Source organism: Triturus cristatus, chromosome 9 (genome assembly GCF_964204655.1).
Source record: "Triturus cristatus chromosome 9, aTriCri1.1, whole genome shotgun sequence".
NCBI classification, from domain to species: Eukaryota; Metazoa; Chordata; class Amphibia; order Caudata; family Salamandridae; genus Triturus; species Triturus cristatus.
In genome coordinates this window covers 450,216,869-450,236,214 of record NC_140592.1, presented here as the reverse complement: position 1 = coordinate 450,236,214, position 19,346 = coordinate 450,216,869, and the positions used below count along the sequence as shown (strand labels likewise).

Here is a 19,346-nt window from a genome sequence, read left to right as displayed (position 1 = left end):
GGTTCAGTGTGCTTTAAAGTAGACTTATGCAACGGCAATCTGGGGCCTAGTTTGGAAGCCTACTTCTCTTGCTGACACAACCAATCCCAAGAGGTTAGGGTCTGTTCTCATACATATACCAGGCTTAACTAAGGCTTTATGTGAGTTTTGGTTTTGGGGGAAGGTGGTCGATGGCTGGCCCTCCTTATGTTTAAGGGAGCTGGGAGGCGTGATTGATCAACTGTTGACGAATCAGACTGAAGGTGATTGCTTTTAGCCATTTGGCACAAGGCACAGTGGAAATTGCGCTGTCCTGGCAGTCTTAAGCACGACAACAGTAAATGATCCTAATAGGCCAATCTTTGCTTTCTGTGAGTGCTGACTGAAGGGCAATGCAAAGTCGTCTCGAGGATGGAAACTTATATTGGAATCTTAAATTTTGTATTAACTACGGAATTTGACCTCTATAAACAATCATGCTTTAATGGGTCAGACTCTTGCCACCCTCTTTGTCAGTGGCAAACATGACGAAGAAGAAATTATAACAAGGTCAAATACATCTTTAAGGCTTCACAACCTACTCCGCAGCAATGAAAAGAGGGTCATTGAAAACACTCCCTAGCTGTCTAAGATATAGTGGAACAGAAACATACTCTACTGGAGACAGCCTTGGAGATGCATCAATAGCACATATACATTCAACTGGTATTCTCGGGGAAATACCATTATTTGTACAAAGATGATGCGTAATGTTTTCAACATGGGTCGGCTTTCTAAGTATTGCAAGTTGAAAACAGCAAGAAGACATTGGAAAATGGAAAGGCACCTAATTTCAATGTGGACATAGCAGCAAACGAAGGATTTAATTTAAAGATCCTGTTTGTGCCCCTCAGTTGTGCTAATAAACACACCTACAGGCAGGAAATACCAGTGGAGGTCAGTTGGACACTATACTAGCAATCTAAACAGAAAGCTTGACTTAGGTGGCTTGCAGCCCAGGTCTTGCTGTAGCAAATTTAAACTTTATTTATCTTGTAGCGTATTTCCAGAACGTTGCATTCTTATAACAGGACTATAACGTGTATTGTGGCACTCTGTTAGCTTGATTATTCTTTACAGTTATTTTAAACTGGTGCCCTCCTTTTGTGGATAGTGGAAGGTGTATCAAGACTGCAGTGCTAGCTTTACGGCGCACGTTACTAGGAAAATTCCACCCTTGTTTATATTTAGTGATTATCATAGCACTACGTAGGAGTATTCATTTAGTGTTGCATGAAATTTATATTTTCAAAAACAAATGTGAATTCTGACTTTCTTTTCTGTTTTTGTTTCCTTAACCTTAAGCTAATCTCTCTGCATCAGAGCTTTCACTTACGGATATTCGTGATAAGCCCGTGCGGCGCATAGATCCAGGAATGATGCCTCTTCCTGACACAGCAGCAGGCCTCGAATGGTCCAGTCTGGTCAGTGCTGCTAAAGCCTATGAAGGTAATAGGATGTTTGCCTATCATACAGTTTACCTTTACAAATACTCTTCCTATGACTGCCTGTTCATCATCACCATCAAAAATATTAATTATCTACCTGTTTCCAATTAGCTGACCCATGACACATTGTTTTTCCTGCTTAACTCTTCTTCCTGAGTCAAGAGTCGTGTCCCTTCTTCGGGGTTCTTCTTTTAACTATTAAAAATATGCCTGCTGTTTACTATTACATTTGATCTCTAAGACCTCACTGTTGCTTAACTGTTTCATCTTGCTATGATGCTTATTACAAGCTCTCTCTCTCCTGCTTGCTGTATCTCTTGCTGGCTAGGAGTTTCTGCATAAATTCACCTCTATCTGTAGTATTTTTTGCAAATGCCTGTTTTGAATGTTTTCTGTTGTGTAAAAGAAAGAAAAACAATCAAAGTTCCAGTAATACTTGAAGTGCACATGGACTAACCACAAAATCTAGCAGCCCCCACCTCCTTCAAGAATCCTCCCCACCCAGAGCCCATAAAAATATGTAAAATGATGTATCTGAACAATCCCTGAACAATTATTAGTAGTGTTCATTGAAACATGACTTGTGATAGTGAAAGGAGAAATTGCTGTCCCCTACCTGATTCCAGTGTCACTCTATAGCTCATTTACGCACCGTCCCCTTTCATGGGATTGTAGTAGATTCTTTTGCTGCTAAATCCAGGTCCTACAAAAGCATTAGTGCCCTAAAGTTCCTGGAGCACATCAAGTGCACGGAACAATTTTGCAGGTAGACGACCAGTGGTTTTCATATTTCACTAAATATATATTTTTACCCCTTTCACATCATAGGTTAACATTTCCAATGCCATGATGCTCGATATCCACTTTAACCAGACTGAAATTGTTGGTGTTTACTCATATTCCATCAGATTGCTATTTCCTATATCACTGCTAGTGCCATAGTAATTACTGCTCAGTCATTCCTTGACATTCTCTCTATAGATAGTAGTTGCTGTGCAAGTATAGGGACACCTAGTTCATGTGGTATGGGATATATCAGTACCCTTTTTCTGTGGCCCACTACTTCCTTGTGGAATGTTTGTCGGCTTGTACAAGCCCATCATTTATTAATCTCATCCCCCTGCATCACACAATTTCTCCAGCAATCCCATCAGCATTGGGGTAAACAACTTTGAGCTTCCTAGGGTTCAGATGCCAATTGGACATTAGCTTAAATTGCATTTCCTGGTTTTGAACAACCCTGACAGACTTCGGTATGGTCAGACATAAGTTCTGCCTGAACAGTTATTCACCTGTTTAGTGCAGTCTCCTTGATGGTCATATGCATTGCTCTCAGGTGCTCAGTAACATTGAGATTTCCTTCAATGTGATGTAATGTTTGATATGAGACCCTTTGTGGTGCTGTGTTAGACTTTGGGGTCTCTAGTTGGCACAGGTATGCACTTGTGACAAATAGGGACCCTCGCCTCTAGTCGGGGTAAAGGGGTACACTCCTAAAATAACCCCTGCTCACCCCCTTGGTAGCTTGGCACGAGCAGACAGGCTTATCTCGGAGGCAGTGTGTAAAGCATTTGTGAACACATACAGTAATCAAGTGACAACACTACAGATGGACACCACACAGGTTTTATATCAAAAATAAGTATTCTTTATATAGATTTATCACAAGACCCTTAAACGACAAAAACACACAATACTGTTACTTTAGATGGTAGAATTTAGCTTAGTTCTCTTAAGTTCTTAAATGCGACACATTAAGTCAATGTACCTTTTGATGAGACACGCAGGGCAACGAAAGTGTTGCAACGATGTTGATGCGATGAAGTTTTTGGTGCAAAGAAATAAAGACGTGAAGATCTTCCAGATGCGGCACGCTTCTCCGATGTTGCGAGAAGACTCGATTTGATGCTTCAGCTGCAGCGGCGACACACTTTACGCGATGCGATGACAGCGGCCTTGGCAGCGGTACTCTTCTCCGACGTTGCGAGACGCTTCCGCGCGATGCTGCAGCGGCGTCACCCCTTTACGCGATGCGATGACAACAGCTCCGACGGCAGCACGCTTCTCCGTGGATGCGAGGCGCTTTTGTTGATCCGGTGCAATGCGACAACTACGATGGCTGCGATGGCGACACTCATCTTCCTCGATGCGAGACTCTTCTCTTGATGCGGTGCAATGCGTCAGCTACGATGGCTGCGATGGCGACACGCTTCTTCGGCCTTGCGAGACACTTCCTGGATGATGCGAGACGCTTCCGCTCGATGCGATGCTGCAGCGGCGACACACTTTACGCGATGCGACAACAACAGCTCCGACGGCGGCACGCTTCTCCTTCTTGAGTCGCGCTTCCAGCTCCTTGCGACACGCAGTCCCTCAGAAGGCCCAACACAGCAGCAGGCACTTCCAAAGAACTCTGAGGAGCTGGGGGGTAAAGTCTGTTGTCCCTGAGACTTCAGCAGGAGGCAAGCTCTTTTCCAAGCCCTTGGAGATCCTTCACAAGTTGAGCAAAACTACACACAAAGTTCCTTTCGCCTCTCTTTGGCAGCAGTCAACCCCTGCAGGCCAATCCCCCAGTTTCAGGGAAAGTTTCTTCTTGGTTCCTCTCCTCAGCAGAGTTTCTTCTTGTTTTCCAAAGTGATCTAATTTCTTGGGATCAGGGTCCCAATATTTATACCCCAAAATCCTTTGAGGGCAGAGGGGCCCTTGCCCAGTCCAAACCAGTTCTGGAGCACTCTGTTTACATGACTCCTTCTTTCCTTTCACAGTGCAGGGCAGAAACATCAGACGCCCCACAGGAGGTGGAGCCAGCATTGTGGAGGGAAAGCACAGCCCTGGAGCACTTTGTAGACCTGATTCCTTCTCTCCTTTCACAGTGCAGGGCAGAGACATCAGACGCACCACAGGGGGTGGAGCCAGCACTGTGTCGGGGCAGGCACTGTCCTATTCAGGTCCCAGGTGCAACTCCTCCCTCCCATCTAGATGCAGATCTCTCTATTCACCACTGAGACACCTCAACCTGTCTCCTGGAATTCCCCAGCCCTGTCACTCAAACTCCAGACAGGGAATACACAGCCTAGCAGAGGCAGGTTTGAATGGTTAGACAAGAAAATACCTACTTTCTAAAAGTGGTATTTTCAAACACAGAATGTTAAAACCAACTTCACTAAAAGATGTATTTTATCATCCTAAGTTCAGGCATACTAAATTCGAATTGCTACCATGGTCCCTGAGTCAGTTCGGATTGGATTATAAGATGTAATAATCAAACTGCCCATTCTGGCCTATGGAGAAAAGGTAGCCTTGCAATAGTGAAAAACGAAAATGGCTTTAATTCACTATTAGAACATGCTACACTCACCAGGGCATGTCCTACCTTATCCTTACAATGCACCCTGCCCTTGGGCCTACCATAGGGGTGTCTGATATGAAGAAAAGGGAAGGTTTAGGGACTGGCAAGTGGGTGCACTTGCCCAGTCAGCATGACAGTACCAGACTGCACGCAGGCTCTGCAATGGCAGACCTTAGACAGACTTTTATATGCTGCTTCTGTGGGTGCTGCAAGCCCACCAGCAGCATTTGGATTTACAAGCCCTGGGCACTCCTGGTGCACTGTACTAGGGTCTGACAGGTAAACCAAACCAACCAATCATGGAATCACAAATTCATACATCAATTTACAATAGGGAGAGCATATGCACTTTAGCATTGATCAGCAGTGGTAAAGTGCCCAGAGTCATAAAACAGCCAACAACAGGTCAGAAAAAATATAGGAGGAAGGCAAAAAGTTCAGGGATGACCCTGCAAAAAGGGCCAAGTCAAACATGCTGAAACTGGGAAAAATATTTTGAAAGGGAATTCGTTCTCTTGTGCCTGCTTCTTTACTGGAGTTAGGGCAAGCATCTCAAACTTTTCCTATTGAAATTCTCTGTTGCACAACGTAATCACTTCTGAGTGGAACATGACCCAGTATTCCACAATCTTCATCTGTATTTCGTGTAGACATATACCTTTAAAGCAGCTATAAATCTCTGATTAGCTTTTATTGAAGTGAATGGGATTAGAAAAATGCCACTCACTCATCCATTAAGACCGCATCCTGAGATTACAACCTATACTTCTTTGGAGGCTATATAAGATCCTGATGGGACTAGCCTATCAAGGCATGTTCCATATGTTATCAAGGTGTCTCAGACTCTCTCAGCGACGCCTCAAATTATGTCCACAACTGGGCTTCTTTGTATTATCTTTTTCACAAGCCGGAAGACTCAGTCTGCCGTTTTCTCTAAGCTTGTGTAACACCTTTCGTGTCATGGGCAGGCGACAACCTCCCAAAAGCAGTTCTCAATATCATGCTACAGTTTACACTGCTGAGTTTTGAGAGTGAGAACTGGTGATCCCTGAAAAAAAGTACACAAGGCCTGGTGGAAAATTCTTCTTCATAGGTGGCATCCTATCCATCCAAGAGATGAACAGGGGACGCCTTCTGTTACTTGTTTAAACATCTGCAATCCATGGACAGTAATAGACTGTATACAGCCCATGTAACATGAGCATAATATTAACCACCAACGATCAGATCTAATGCTTCGCCCATTGAAGTGGTGACAGTCCCACTATTCTTACCGGCTATCTAGGACCTAATGAAACAAACAATAGCTCGGATTTCTCATGGTTTACGTTAAAATCTGATAAGGAGCCATAGTCTCTCAACACCGTTAGTATTGATGGGATTGATTCCTCCTGGCTTATCATTTCTTTGCACGGTATCATCCGCAAATACATTGATTTTCTGCAGAGGCCCCCTAACAGTTATCCCCTCAGTCTGTCGTATTTGCCTAATTTATTATAACAAGAGTTCCACTGAGATTGATGATAGAAGTGGGGACAGGGGCATCCCTAAAATTGATGATAGAAGTGGGGACAGGGGCATCCCTGTCTCATGCTTCTACCTAGCTATAGCTATCCTGTTTTTTCTACTTTGATTATAATTATTGTCCTAGGTGTCACATAACTAATCCACATGAATGCCTGTATGGTCATCCTGACTCCATCCCTTTCTAGGATTTTTTTTTTTTAATGACCATTCAACCTCATCAAAGGCTTTTCTGTGCGTGATGGGTGAGCGTTACCATCTGGATTGCTCTCCTATTAGATTTTTCATTTAAGTGCAGCACCCTCCTAATGTTACCGAAGATGTGCTTATTCTCTATAAACCCCGATTATTCTGTGTTAATCTAATATGGCATTAATGTTTCCAATTGTGAGGACAATATCTTAGTATAAATTTTAGAATCCGTGTTTATTATTGATATCTGACTATAAGAAGTACTTGAATTTTTTAGTTTTCCAACTTCTGTATTAACACTATATCAGGTACCTACATGGTCTCATTGATCGTACCTGAGTTCCTGAACGTGTTATGTAATTTGCCAGTTTGGAGGCTAATCTCAAACAGAATTTCTTGTAAAACCCATTTGTCAGCTCATCTTTGACCCAGCACTTTCTGCGCTGATAGCCCTTTAATGACTTGGTGCACTTTTTCCACTATATTTCCTGTTCCATCAAGTACCTTTCAACAGGATATGGTTTTGGTAGGCAGTTTAAGTTTCCAAAAAACATCTCAAGGGCCTCGGTTGCAGAGAATGGCTACTTTTTCCCTTACACTGATGTCATAATTTTACTTTGCTAGTTAAAACGTTGGGGATCCTGGCTTTCTCTCTCACTATTCGGAACCTTCATGTTCGCCTTTTCATAAAAGTGTTGTTTGATTCTCAATAGTGCACTTTTCGGAGCATCTAGATAAAAGACTGATCTGCCCCCTAAAAATGTCCGTCTCAGTTAGAGTCCATACAGATCCCTTCTCTCTATACCAGTGCTTGGCATCGATTAGATGTTCCCTACAGATTCTCCACAGTGAGCACCCAGATATGCCTCTTGTTGACATGCTGAGCTGAGGATTTTTCCTCTAATTACCTCCTTCATGGAGCCCCATTGGACCACTTTGAAGACCACCACCTGGGAGACATCATTTAGCTTAAATTCTTGTCTCTGTTCTCTCAGTTGTGATTCATTCAGCATGTCTGTGAGCAATGACAAGTTGAATTTCTACCTTGTATATTTCTTGTGTATGCTCTCCAAATTTCAATCCACACCACAGGGCGTGATCTGAGATTTTAGTCTGTCCCATTTCAACCCTGTCTAGACCAGCAGTTTGCCACGACTCTGTATCAAATCACTCCTGGGAAAGGTGCAGTGGTAGTGTGAAAAGTATGAGTACTTTCTCTCCTGTGGAAGCACTCTGCTCCATGTATTGTGCACCCTCTTTTCCAATTCAGATATCAGTTTAAGTGTAGTATGCAACATATCAGTAGTGGTATATATCGTGGGCATGCCTATCCATATCTATTTTCAGGACAGTATGAAACTCACCAACCTACATCAGCTTCAGCTTCAGCTCCGAAATCTCTCTTGTTGGGAATTAGGAGTATAAGCGATCCCTAATGTCGCTTTTGTCCCTTCTAGTGTTTTTTCTCTTCTAGTGTTGTATACTTACCCTCCATCCTATCTCTTATGATTTCTAGACTTCCGTTGACAAATGCTTATACTGATTACTGCACTCACTTTCTGCCTAACTAATGCAGAATATTGGGTGGGGGATACAAAGTATGGATCATAAGTTTAACATCTTTTTCCAAGAGGTGTTTCTCCTGTAGGCAGACTATACCATGGGCTTCTACCAGGAAGACCTGCCAGATTTTATGGCTTTCAATAGGAGAGTTCAGACCTTTTATGGTCCAAGTGAGACATCTCACCGTTTAAACTTTGTTATTGTCTCACTCTTTACAATTTTCCTATGCTTGCAAAAATCCTGTCTAGCCATTCAGATATCCTAGGCTGCAGTAGACCACCCCACCCTCCCCCTTAACTTGAACGTTATGAATTACATTAACTCTCCATTTTAAACTTGGAGAGTGTGGAATAGAAACACTCCAAGTGAGGAGTCCCGATGATCTAAATTGAGCGCCTAATGTAGTGTCATACGATCTACTGCATCATAAACTACCTTTAGAACAAAAATGCATTGTCTCCTAGTGTAAATGCTAAGGGAACTTCTAAAGTGCACTGTCACCTAATAAAGGACTCCTGGAGCTAGGAAATCAGGCTGGTAGACGAGAGAGTAGATTATAAGCTAAATAAAAATGTTTGTTTTCCTTCCTGAAAGCCAAATGAGAGGATATCATGCAGAATTCTAGTCACAGACTACTGTAATGTGATGGTGTATCGACCAAAAAGGCATGACTTTAGTTCTGGCATGTTGAAAACGTGGAACAAAAAGGACCAGTTTGTTGATACAGCGTAAGGTACCTAAGGGGCAATACTTAAGGAATCTTGCCCAGGAAGAGGAGTAGTTTACTGTAGAAATAGTTATGGAAAAGGTAGATTGTTCTCCATTTAATCAGATGGTAGATAGGAAGCCAGTACAGTAATCTTAATATACAGTGAGAGTGACTTCAGCAAGGAGCACCTAATGTCATATGAGCTACCTGGTTCTGAATTAGTTGCAGGCAGGGAATGAGGGACTTTTTCACTCCTAGATATACTGAGTTAGAGTAAACTAGTCTTGAATCAGTCCTGGCTGCAGCAATCTGCCTTTGACAGTTAATAGGTGTACATTTATAAATGTGTCTAAGGGAAGTAAAGCTTATAAATCCATGAAGAGACTACCAATAGCACTTGGAATGCCTTTTTTAGAAGGGGATACCTTTCGGACTTGCTGCTTGCTGTTGGCTTTTCTTCGGACTCTCCACCACTCCTTGCGGCGCGAGGGCCGTCTGTGCAAGACCTGTGGATTGTTTTAGTGAGGGACTGGGTGAGTGCAGGGCTGCGAGCGGCGGGACAGGACTACGTCTCCCAGCAGTCCTGTCAACCCGCGCCACCTGCCACCTGGCCGCTCTCCCTGCAAGCCCCGCCCCACTTACAGCCTGAAAAAGCCCCTCTGAGCTCCACTGCCCTGGGATACCTTTCGGACTTGCTGCTTGCTGTTGGCTTTTCTTCGGACTCTCCACCACTCCTTGCGGAACCCGCTTTGCGGGTCCCGCTGCGGCGCGAGAGCCGTCTGTGCAAGACCTGTGGATTGTTTTAGTGAGGGACTGGGTGAGTGCAGGGCTGCGAGCGGCGGGACAGGACTACGTCTCCCAGCAGTCCTGTCAACCCGCGCCACCTGCCACCTGGCCGCTCTCCCTGCAAGCCCCGCCCCACTTACAGCCTGAAAAAGCCCCTCTGAGCTCCACTGCCCTGGGATACCTTTCGGACTTGCTGCTTGCTGTTGGCTTTTCTTCGGACTCTCCACCACTCCTTGCGGAACCCGCTTTGCGGGTCCCGCTGCGGCGCGAGAGCCGTCTGTGCAAGACCTGTGGATTGTTTAAGTGAGGGACTGGGTGAGTGCAGGGCTGCGAGCGGCGGGACAGGACTACGTCTCCCAGCAGTCCTGTCAACCCGCGCCACCTGCCACCTGGCCGCTCTCCCTGCAAGCCCCGCCCCACTTACAGCTTAACTCTCCTCCTACAAATTTAAACAGCAACTTCCGCGTCGTGGGAGCGCGCGGGAGCGCCCGGGGATAAGCCCGGGACAAGGGCGGGACCGTCTGTGGCCGTCAGGGGCGGCAGGAGGCTGGGCTGGGCCCACTCTCTTTCACCTGTATTTCCTTGATCATATCTGGTTTGTGAAATAGGTTCTGGGTATGTCATCATCGGTCACAGGTGAAAAACCAGCAAAGGAGGGGGGAGCCAACATCAGGACTCTGGACAATTATTTTAAATCGGCAAAGGGTGATGGGGGAATCGAAACCTCTCTCGAGATGCGTAGGGCAGAGCGCCGTCGCTCGATCGAACACATGAAAAATAGGCTTCTTAGTGATATAACTCCCTATCCTATCTCCCAAGAGGAAGGTTCCCTTAATGGTAGCCAGGATCTTTTATCCCAAGAAGATGTTCCCCTATTACTACGGGATAGCTTTCCCAACCCTGGCTCACTTCCTAAACAAACTACGGATACCATTCCACTACTAGTCGCCAGTAGTTCGGCTGTTGACCTACTCACCCAAACGCACACCAGAGCTAAAACCAGGAATAATAAGCCAAAGCAAATTGTGGTGGCAGAGGTGCATGACCTACCACCAAATAAGCGCAGAAGGAAGTCGAGGGGTGGTCCGGGGAAGACCAAGATCCCCCATTCTGATTTTGGAAAGACACTTAAGTCCGTATCTATGTTTGATAGGCCATTAGTTAATGTGCATAATGCTACTCCCCCCAAGGGTACTAATACTATTACCACTGCTTCCACCAGCGACAAAGGGAACATCCCACTTAACACATCACTCCCTGGCATCTCTTTGGGGAACATTGAATCTCTAATTAGATCACTCCTGTTGCCCATTAGCGAGAGCTTGAAGAAAATAGAATTCAGGCTGACCATTTTGGAGGCAACCTTAACCACCCTGAAAACCTCGGACAGCAAACAGAGTAGAACCATTGAGTCCAATCAACCAATAGGAACCTTCCCCAATATCCAAAACCCTCCGATCCACACGGGGCCTCCTTTGGGCACCACTGCCGCTCCCCTTTTACAGCCACTTATGGCTATTTCAGTTCCAATTCCACCTAGCAATCTTAACATCCTACCACCACAGACAGATGGCCCAGCTTTCCAATGTATAGCTCCTGGCACAAACCCTCGGGTCCTACCTAATGCTAGTATTGCCCCCCTATTCCCTGGTAAGCCTGCCCCTAGACCACGGAGACCCGACTTACCACCAGAGGCTAATAGCCTCATGGTGGTTTTGGCAGGTGTTCCTCCTCTAGAAATGGGTGAAAATGAGAACTTTCACTCACTCAAGAGGAAAATCATCAAATGGTTGAATTGGAACAGACCTCTTCCAGCCCACCTCAATAATGAGATCATTATGGTGAGAAGGGTACCATGGTTGGGGAAGACGGGAAAATCAATAGCAGGGGACTGTATCATGGTGTCGTTTCGAGACCCTGGGACAGCACTACACATTTGTGCTGGGTCAAATAGATCACTGGATTCCACCATACAGACTTTGCCAGTTTCTTTCTTTTTCCCTCCCATTCGCATGCACCATGATTTGTTACAAGGTAATTGGACAAGGGTGGAACGGAGACCTAGACATAGGGGATATGCTCCACGTCCAGTTTATCGACCTCCGGAGACACCCTTTTTGGACCACAATCGTTTCAACTGTCTGAACGGTCTGGATGGGGTTGACTGACTGTCCTCAAACCCGGACCCAAATCCTGTGACCTTGGGTAACGGTCCCAGCAAACCTTCTGATCCGGCTAGACCCACCTCTGAAAATGACCCTGATAGAGCAATTGGGGCAGTATCTGGCTCTGGTACTGGCTCTTCCCTCCACTCCACCTCTGCAATCCCTTCTGTGGTTGCTCCAGCGCACATGAGATTAATTTGGTGGAATGTGGCTGGCCTAGCCAGTAAACTGGGCACTCAAGATTGGATAACTTACATCGAGTCCGGGGATGTTTGCATGCTCCAAGAGACTTGGGCAAGGGAAGAATATAAGCACCAAGGTTACGTGTCATTTTCCATCCCGGCTAGGTGGGAGGGTAAGGGCCGCCCCTCTGGTGGACTCATAACTTGGGTGGCATCCCACTTAGGATGCCAGACTTCACGCCTACCGGTGCCATCAGACGACATCCTAGTGGTTTTATTAGCCTGGCCGAACCTAGCGAAACTTGCCCTGATAAATATTTACTCCAGGCCAGTGGGAGCCTCGCGTGAATCTTCCACTATAGAGGAGCTTTCAGCCTATTTAGCGGAAATGCCAAGAGACATTCCTTACATAGTGGGAGGGGATCTAAATTCCCATTTCGAGCCGCTGGTCGGCCTCGTAGAGGGATTCCCCATGGAAGAAGAGTCCAGGTGGTTAGTACCCTCTGTTGTAGCACCCTCTGTTGTAGCACCCTCCCCAAAGGCATGGACGCCTGTAGCACTGCAGATTACTGCCCTTACCCTAAAGCATGGAATTAGAGCCTGCAATGGACGTATTAAGTCTGATGTACCAAGCAAAACCACGTATAACAGAGTGGGAAGAGAGTCCCGCTTGGACTATGCCCTTGTACAGCTAGTGAACTGGTCTTCTATCTTGGACTTTAGGGTTATGGAGAGACTAGATAGTGATCATAACGCCCTTGAACTCAATCTTAGTCATCCCGGGCTAGAGGCCTCCATAACAACCATTGAGGAGTTCAAACCTGAACTTCTATTAGATAATAACAGGAGAAGAATCAGGTGGGATAAACTAGCTACGAGCCAAGCGAAACTCTCGAAGCTCTACGCAGGTTTAATTCCTATTTTGGAAAAAGTGGGAGATCTAGCCAACGATGTGGGCAATAAAGACCACCATGAGAAATTATATCAGGCTCATGAGGACCTTATAAAGGGAGCGGCCTCTGAGCTTTTTAGCAAGGTCCAGAATCAGAGGAGGGCCCAGCAACACAAGTCCTTATGGTACAATGCAGCCTGCAGGAAGGCAAAGGGAGAACTCCTCAGAAGCATCAAGGAGGGAACAGGCAGAGAGAAGCTGCGAGAAAGTAGACGGGCTTATAAAAAACTAGTCACCCATGCTAAAACCGAATGGGAGGAGAACCAGTGGGAGGAGCTCACCACTTCCCTCGCAATAAGAGACCACCGAATGTTTTGGAGAGTAGTAAATGGGGGGTCGGGGAACCTCCATTCGGCAATAGAGCCAAATATTGCAGCAGGGGTGTGGCAGGCACACTTCCAGTCTCTCTACAGTTCTGAGCTGGGAGAAACTAAGACTGACATCGGTACTGGATTGGCAGAGTATGACGGGGACTTGATAACAGTGGGGGAGGTGAAGGTAGCATTAATAGGACTTAAAGGTGGAAAGGCGCCAGGATTGGATGGCCTGCCCGGGGACCTGTTTAAGCAGGAGCCCGATGTTTGGGCCCCCTATCTGGCCGCTGTGTTTAATGGAGTTTTGCATGGCATGGAAATCCCGAGTACTTGGCTGGGGGCAGAGGTGGTTCCTATATTTAAAAAGGGCTCGCCCCTGCTCCCAGCCAACTATAGACCAATCAGTTTAATTGACGTGTCACAGAAGCTGTTTGGCAGGATACTGCTGAATCGGCTTCAGGACTGGGTGGAGGAAATGGGCGCCCTCAGTCCGTACCAGGCGGGATTTAGGAAGGGAGTTTCTACAGTGGACCAGGTTTTTCGTCTGAACGTTATCTATTGGAGGGCAGCGATATTGGAAGGTGGCAGTTTATACACCATATTTGTGGACCTGAGGGCCGCCTTTGACCTCGTGCCCAGAGGGAAACTCTGGAGTGTTCTGGCTGAGATGGGGGTCCCCCCAGATATCCTGATAATTTTAAAGAGATTGCATCATAATAACTATGCCCGGGTCAGGTCCGGGAAACTTGGGGAATTAACGGACAGATTCCCCGTTGACAGGGGGGTTAGACAGGGCTGTGTATTGGCACCGACCCTGTTCTGCCTCTTTGTCAACGGGGTAATCGCCCATCTCAATGGAACTGAATACACTGACGCCCCAAAATTGAATGGCAGCAGGGTGCCTGCAATCATGTTTGCAGATGACACTCTGCTGCTGTCCAAAACCCCTATGGGGATACAGAGGATCCTTGATTCTTTTGTGGCTTTCTGCACAGACAGGGGGTTAGAAATCAATGCTACCAAAACCAAGTTTATGGTCCTGAACCCAACCCTAAGATCACGCCCGAACCCCTTACTGGGAGCATCACGTTTAGAGAGAGTCTCCACCTTTGAATATCTAGGTGTAACGTTGAATGAAACCATGTCTTGGGGAACTCACCAGACTAGGGTTAATCTTAAATTAGTGCAGACCACTGTCGGCATTGCTCGGTTGATGAAAAGCTCCACATATCGACCGTTGGGGCCGCTTATCCAGATATACAAGGCACAGGCTAGAGGAGCTCTGATGTATGGGGCGGAACTGTGGGGTCATACAGCCTCCTGCAGCTTGTCTATAACTGAGAACAACTTCATTAGACAGATAGTAGCACTCCCGTCCAGCACCCCGCTCCTCCCCCTGAGGATGGATCTGGGACTGAGACCAATAGCAGATGAACTAGGTCTCAGACCCATAGTCTTCTGGCGAAGGCTGTGGAGCAGTGAAGAACTTTCTTCTTATAGGGCGGAACTGAGGGAGTTTCTAACCCACCCTAAAGCTCTACAGATCCCGTGGATAAAATATATAAAAAAGTCCTGTGTGAGACTGGGGCTCCCCGACCTGTGGTCGGATCCAGCTAACGCCTCACTAAGGATCCCACAAGGAGCTTTGGTCAATGCTTATCACGAGCAGAAATTATCTATGGCCCTAGACTGCAAGGATGAGGGGTCATTAACATTTGTATTCGCGCAAAGCAAGGACTCATACAGGCTGGAGAGGGTTCTGGACGCTATGTCTCCTGTGTTGGCCAGGAAGCTATTTCTCCAATGGAGATATGGCACATTGCCTCTGCGATCTTACACCTGCTCCTGGTCAACACCGCCCTCTACCAAGCAATGCCCGGCATGTGTGTGTGCCGAGGAAAGCGATCTGCATGTGGTCTTGTTTTGTCCAACTTACAAGGCCGCCAGGAAATATTGGCTCCTACCACTCATTAGAAACCTTGGTTTTAGGGAGTACCTCCCGGTGTATAGAATTTTAAAAACTGACGTTTCAGGTCCAATTGTGTTTGCATTAGCCAAATTTCTTACTAATGTCTGGTATATTCGCACCCGTATTCTAAAGTCGCAGGCTCTCACCTAATTTTAAGTCAAAATTTTAATCGCATGGCCTTTTATCTGATGTGTTTCCTGATTATTTTTCCTTGATGGTTTTACATGTTTCATATGTGTTTCTTTTGTATATCTTTTATGGCCAAATTGGCCGAAATAAAGATTAAATATATATATATAGAACTCTTTTTATTGGTATTTCCGTCATTGAAAACAAAAGACAATGTACAAACTGTGCAGCTCACTTTTAGTGATTGTGCCGTTACATCTACATCCATCAAGCCATCTCCATACATTGCAATTCCCCTGGACTGTCCCTGCCTACCTTACATTATCGCCCTCTCTGGTGAGCAGATTTGTGGTACTTCGCCAGGCACCCCCTACTCGGGTAAACCCATTCTGCAGCAGCAGGACAAAAGCCCATGACCCTGGTCAATTTTGAGAGCATATGGTGCCTATGTAGATCTCCAATTATGGGCTTTTTTGTCTTTTGACTATCATCACTTCCAGCACCACCAGTCGTTTCCCGGCCCAATTACCGTCCCACCCTGACATTATTCCCAGGATTGCCATCTGAGGAGTCATGTCGATGAAAATGTCCAACACCCCAGCCAGAGGTGCCCATATTTGTTCACAGTATGGAGAAATGGGATAAAATGTAAAGGTGGTTATAAATCTTCCCTCTCACATTTTTAATTACTTGTTCTGGAGAAAGACAGCAACCCAATTTGAAAGGCCAGAGTAAATCATTCCAGAACTGTAAGGGTGGGGGTCGGGATTACCAATCGCCAAAACCAGTCACCAAAGTCTCGTCTGGATTCATTTTTAGCTATTGAACATTCATCCATTTTTTAATGTCTGACCTGCATGCTTTAAGAGCACCACCCTTCACAAAATTGGTGAAAATTGTTATTTGTGGATCATCGGTAGAATTATATAAGCTGTTGCTGTGAGACAAAATAAGTAAATTCCTGCACATAAATGTTAAACCAGTAAGGAGACCGAGTAGAGGGATTTATTCCAGCATGTGCCACTTGTCTTTCTATGTGCGGTTTTAAGAAAGGAGGAGAACCTTTTCAGAATTTGTTTATGCCTACTGAAATTATTTAGTTGTGCATCATCTTTTGTGTCAATGGAGTCAAATGTAGTTGATAGGTCCAACAGACTCGGTGCATAGACTTCATTCCTATTGATTGCTACTATTACTACCTTCCTGTATCTGACCTTAAGCCTGTTGAAACACCATTTAGGATCTGGTTGTTTTCACTGTGAGAACACTGTGCTTTAGCCACATATGATTCAGGTATTTTAGGAATAGTGTTGCAAAGTTTAATGGGACTGGTATTTGGCAGTGTCCCTGCTGTCTAATCTGTTCTTTTTTAATAGAGGGATAAAACTGCCTGTCTTTAATAACGGGTCAAGCATGCCAGAACAGAGTGATTGATTTACAATTTTGTATATATAAGGTGCCAAAGTTTACGTTTCAAGTGATGCAATCTCAAATTCTGACTAAGAACCAGTAAATTCAGCATTAAGATTTCTCTGAGAGGGTCTAAAATAGGTGTCAATAGTTTCACTTTTAACCTCTTAAGCATTTTGTCTTATCAGGATAATTTTAGATTTACAGAAAAAAGCCAGCTGATAGCAAAAAGCCACCTTATAAATAATCTGTGAATTCCTGATTACTGTTTAGAAGATCATGACAAATTTTGAATACTCCTTAGGCTTTCTCTCAATATAAGATTTGGTCTCTACCCTGATTGTGCAGTATGTGCTGAAGCAAAATCACTACAGTAGTCCTAGATGCCTGCTCCCTGCAGCTCTTTCTTCGCCCTCTAATCTGTACATTATTGCATCTGGAGCGAGCTTAGTGGTCACCACACTTGAATCTGACCATCTTAACTTCTTTAGAAATGACTTCCAGAGAAAAGGAAGTATCCAGCAGCATGGCTTCCATTGACAATGCGGCGTTCTCATTGAGGAGGCAAAAGTCTGGATTATTGGTCTTTCTTTCCCTATCTAAACTTAAATTCTGTATTCCTAAAAAAAATTGCATTTGAATATTTTTTATTTTAATCTTGAGATTAATGACAATGCCAGATTGTGCACTTGCGCGAGTTCAAAATGGAAATAATGTGTTGCTGTTGGTTTTTAGATCACGAAAACATGAATTTGACTAACTAGTAGTGATTTAGTAGCTGTTTGCATCTGAGACAATGCAGCTTGTTAAGTATTTTCCTTAATTCGAGGCATTTAAAGCGTCCGCTTCGATTTTTAATGTTTCCTGGTTGTAAAGATTGTCAGTGCACTGTAAAATGTGTGCCCTTTGTGTCTTTTATGTGCAGCTTTGTTTAATCAGCCATTGTTCCTGTAAAAAGAACATTTTTCACATGGAAACACAACCCTCAGTGTTTTTGTCTATTGTCTTGCAGTTCAGAGAACGGTTTCTCTCTTTTCTCTCAATGACACGGTAACCAGCCCCGAAGCACGGCCATTGAACAGCCCGGATCAAACGCAAATAAGCCTTGAGCGACAACAGACTCCTCGAACCACGCCCACGATGAGGTAAGAAATGCCTGTGTGATTGGAATGCTTCGTAAAAAGAATTAGTAATTTTTTTTAATGCTGAGGATTAGAGAAGACTGGGCTAAAGAAGATTTGTGTTAACTACACATCCGTATTATTTTTAATATTGGAAACTATTGACAACCTGTTGATTTAACTTCCCTTATAGTATTTTAAACTCTCTCTTCAGCATAATAATTTTAATTGTACAGTCAGTTTAAGAATTCTATTATGTCACTCTAGCTCAAACCCCCAAAATTGTATTTTTGCATCAACTAGGTGTGTATGCACCCAAGGTAGTATAGCTATGCCCAGAAGGGCAAATAATTAAAGTGATGAACTATGAATAGACACAGTACATGACAATCAGGGATACTGGAATAAAGTACCTGCAATTTAATTTCGAACGCATAGTTTTCATGCAAATTCACACCTTCTGTAGGATGTATGGCCTGTAGGTGCTACCTGAGTGACTCCAGAACTGAACCTGTGAATGTCACTGAATGTGTTGACATAGCTCCAGTAAAGATGCCAGCTGACTGACGTATTTCCCATTTTTTTGTGCACGAGAGCAGCTAAGGTTCAGAACTCACTGCATCGTTACAGCTTTTATATTTGTTGTTTGTGGGTGAAATCTGCAAACTTTCTGCTTTTGTTTTCTCTGTACTCCATGTCGTAGCTTGACTTTGAGTACCAGCCATGCAAGAATTAAAGGGACTGTAAGCTGATGAATTACCCTCTTGATGGTGGCATGTGGAGTCTGGGGCTCAGTCATAACTCAAAGACCAGCTTTTCACCGCCCTAAATGTATCCACAGTCTTGAGGGAGAGTAAAGCCAACCACGTGGCTGCTGGGTAGATGAGCTATCTATGGTTACTGATCAGACTCACTATTAGACTGGAGTGAGAAGAGAGACGTGACCCCTGCAGAGAGGCACTGTAAAAAGAAGCAGTAACAAAACTCATCCTCATTTTGGGTCTCTTCATCTTATAGACAAAATGAAATGTGGCACTGAAAGGAGGGATCCCGATGCTGTTCTCAGTTTTGTCCTTGGAATATATGCCCAGATTGGTGCAGATCTTTTCACTACAGGAGGGGATGAAAAGCAGATAGCTTCTTTTAAAGAACTAAATCAAAATTTTCCCCGACATGGGTTCTAATGCACTAACCTTTGTCATTCATTCAGGCATCTTAACCCCTGTGACCTTGAGTACAGCTCTGCCGGAGGCCTTGGCCTTTGAGGCTCCCACACACGTTTTCATTTTGTAGAAACATAAACTGCCCAGACATTCAAAACTTGCCAGCTCCTTCTCCATGATTTCTGGTTCAACCTCCTCATCCTGATTTGCTCAGACTGAACCACAAGTGCCACAATACCCCATGCTGAATCAGTTGCTGGTTTTAAAACGGTCCAGGATGGGCTGTACATATAAATAAAAAAGAAAAATCAAGTACACGCATACCCTGGGAATCCACTCCTGGTTTAGAACT

The 19,346-nt window shown here is 44.8% G+C and overlaps 1 protein-coding gene across 2 annotated transcripts in view; it reads left to right on the top strand.

Annotated features, from left to right (window-relative positions):
- Nucleotides 1–19,346, top strand: part of SIPA1L3 (signal induced proliferation associated 1 like 3) — a 657,587-nt gene that overhangs the window by 615,090 nt on the left and 23,151 nt on the right. For both annotated transcript variants that reach the window (XM_085625340.1, XM_085625341.1), the window contains exons 19-20: nucleotides 1,324–1,467; nucleotides 17,723–17,855. In XM_085625340.1, the coding sequence (XP_085481466.1) occupies nucleotides 1,324–1,467; nucleotides 17,723–17,855 (277 nt within the window). The remainder of the gene's footprint in view (nucleotides 1–1,323; nucleotides 1,468–17,722; nucleotides 17,856–19,346) is intronic.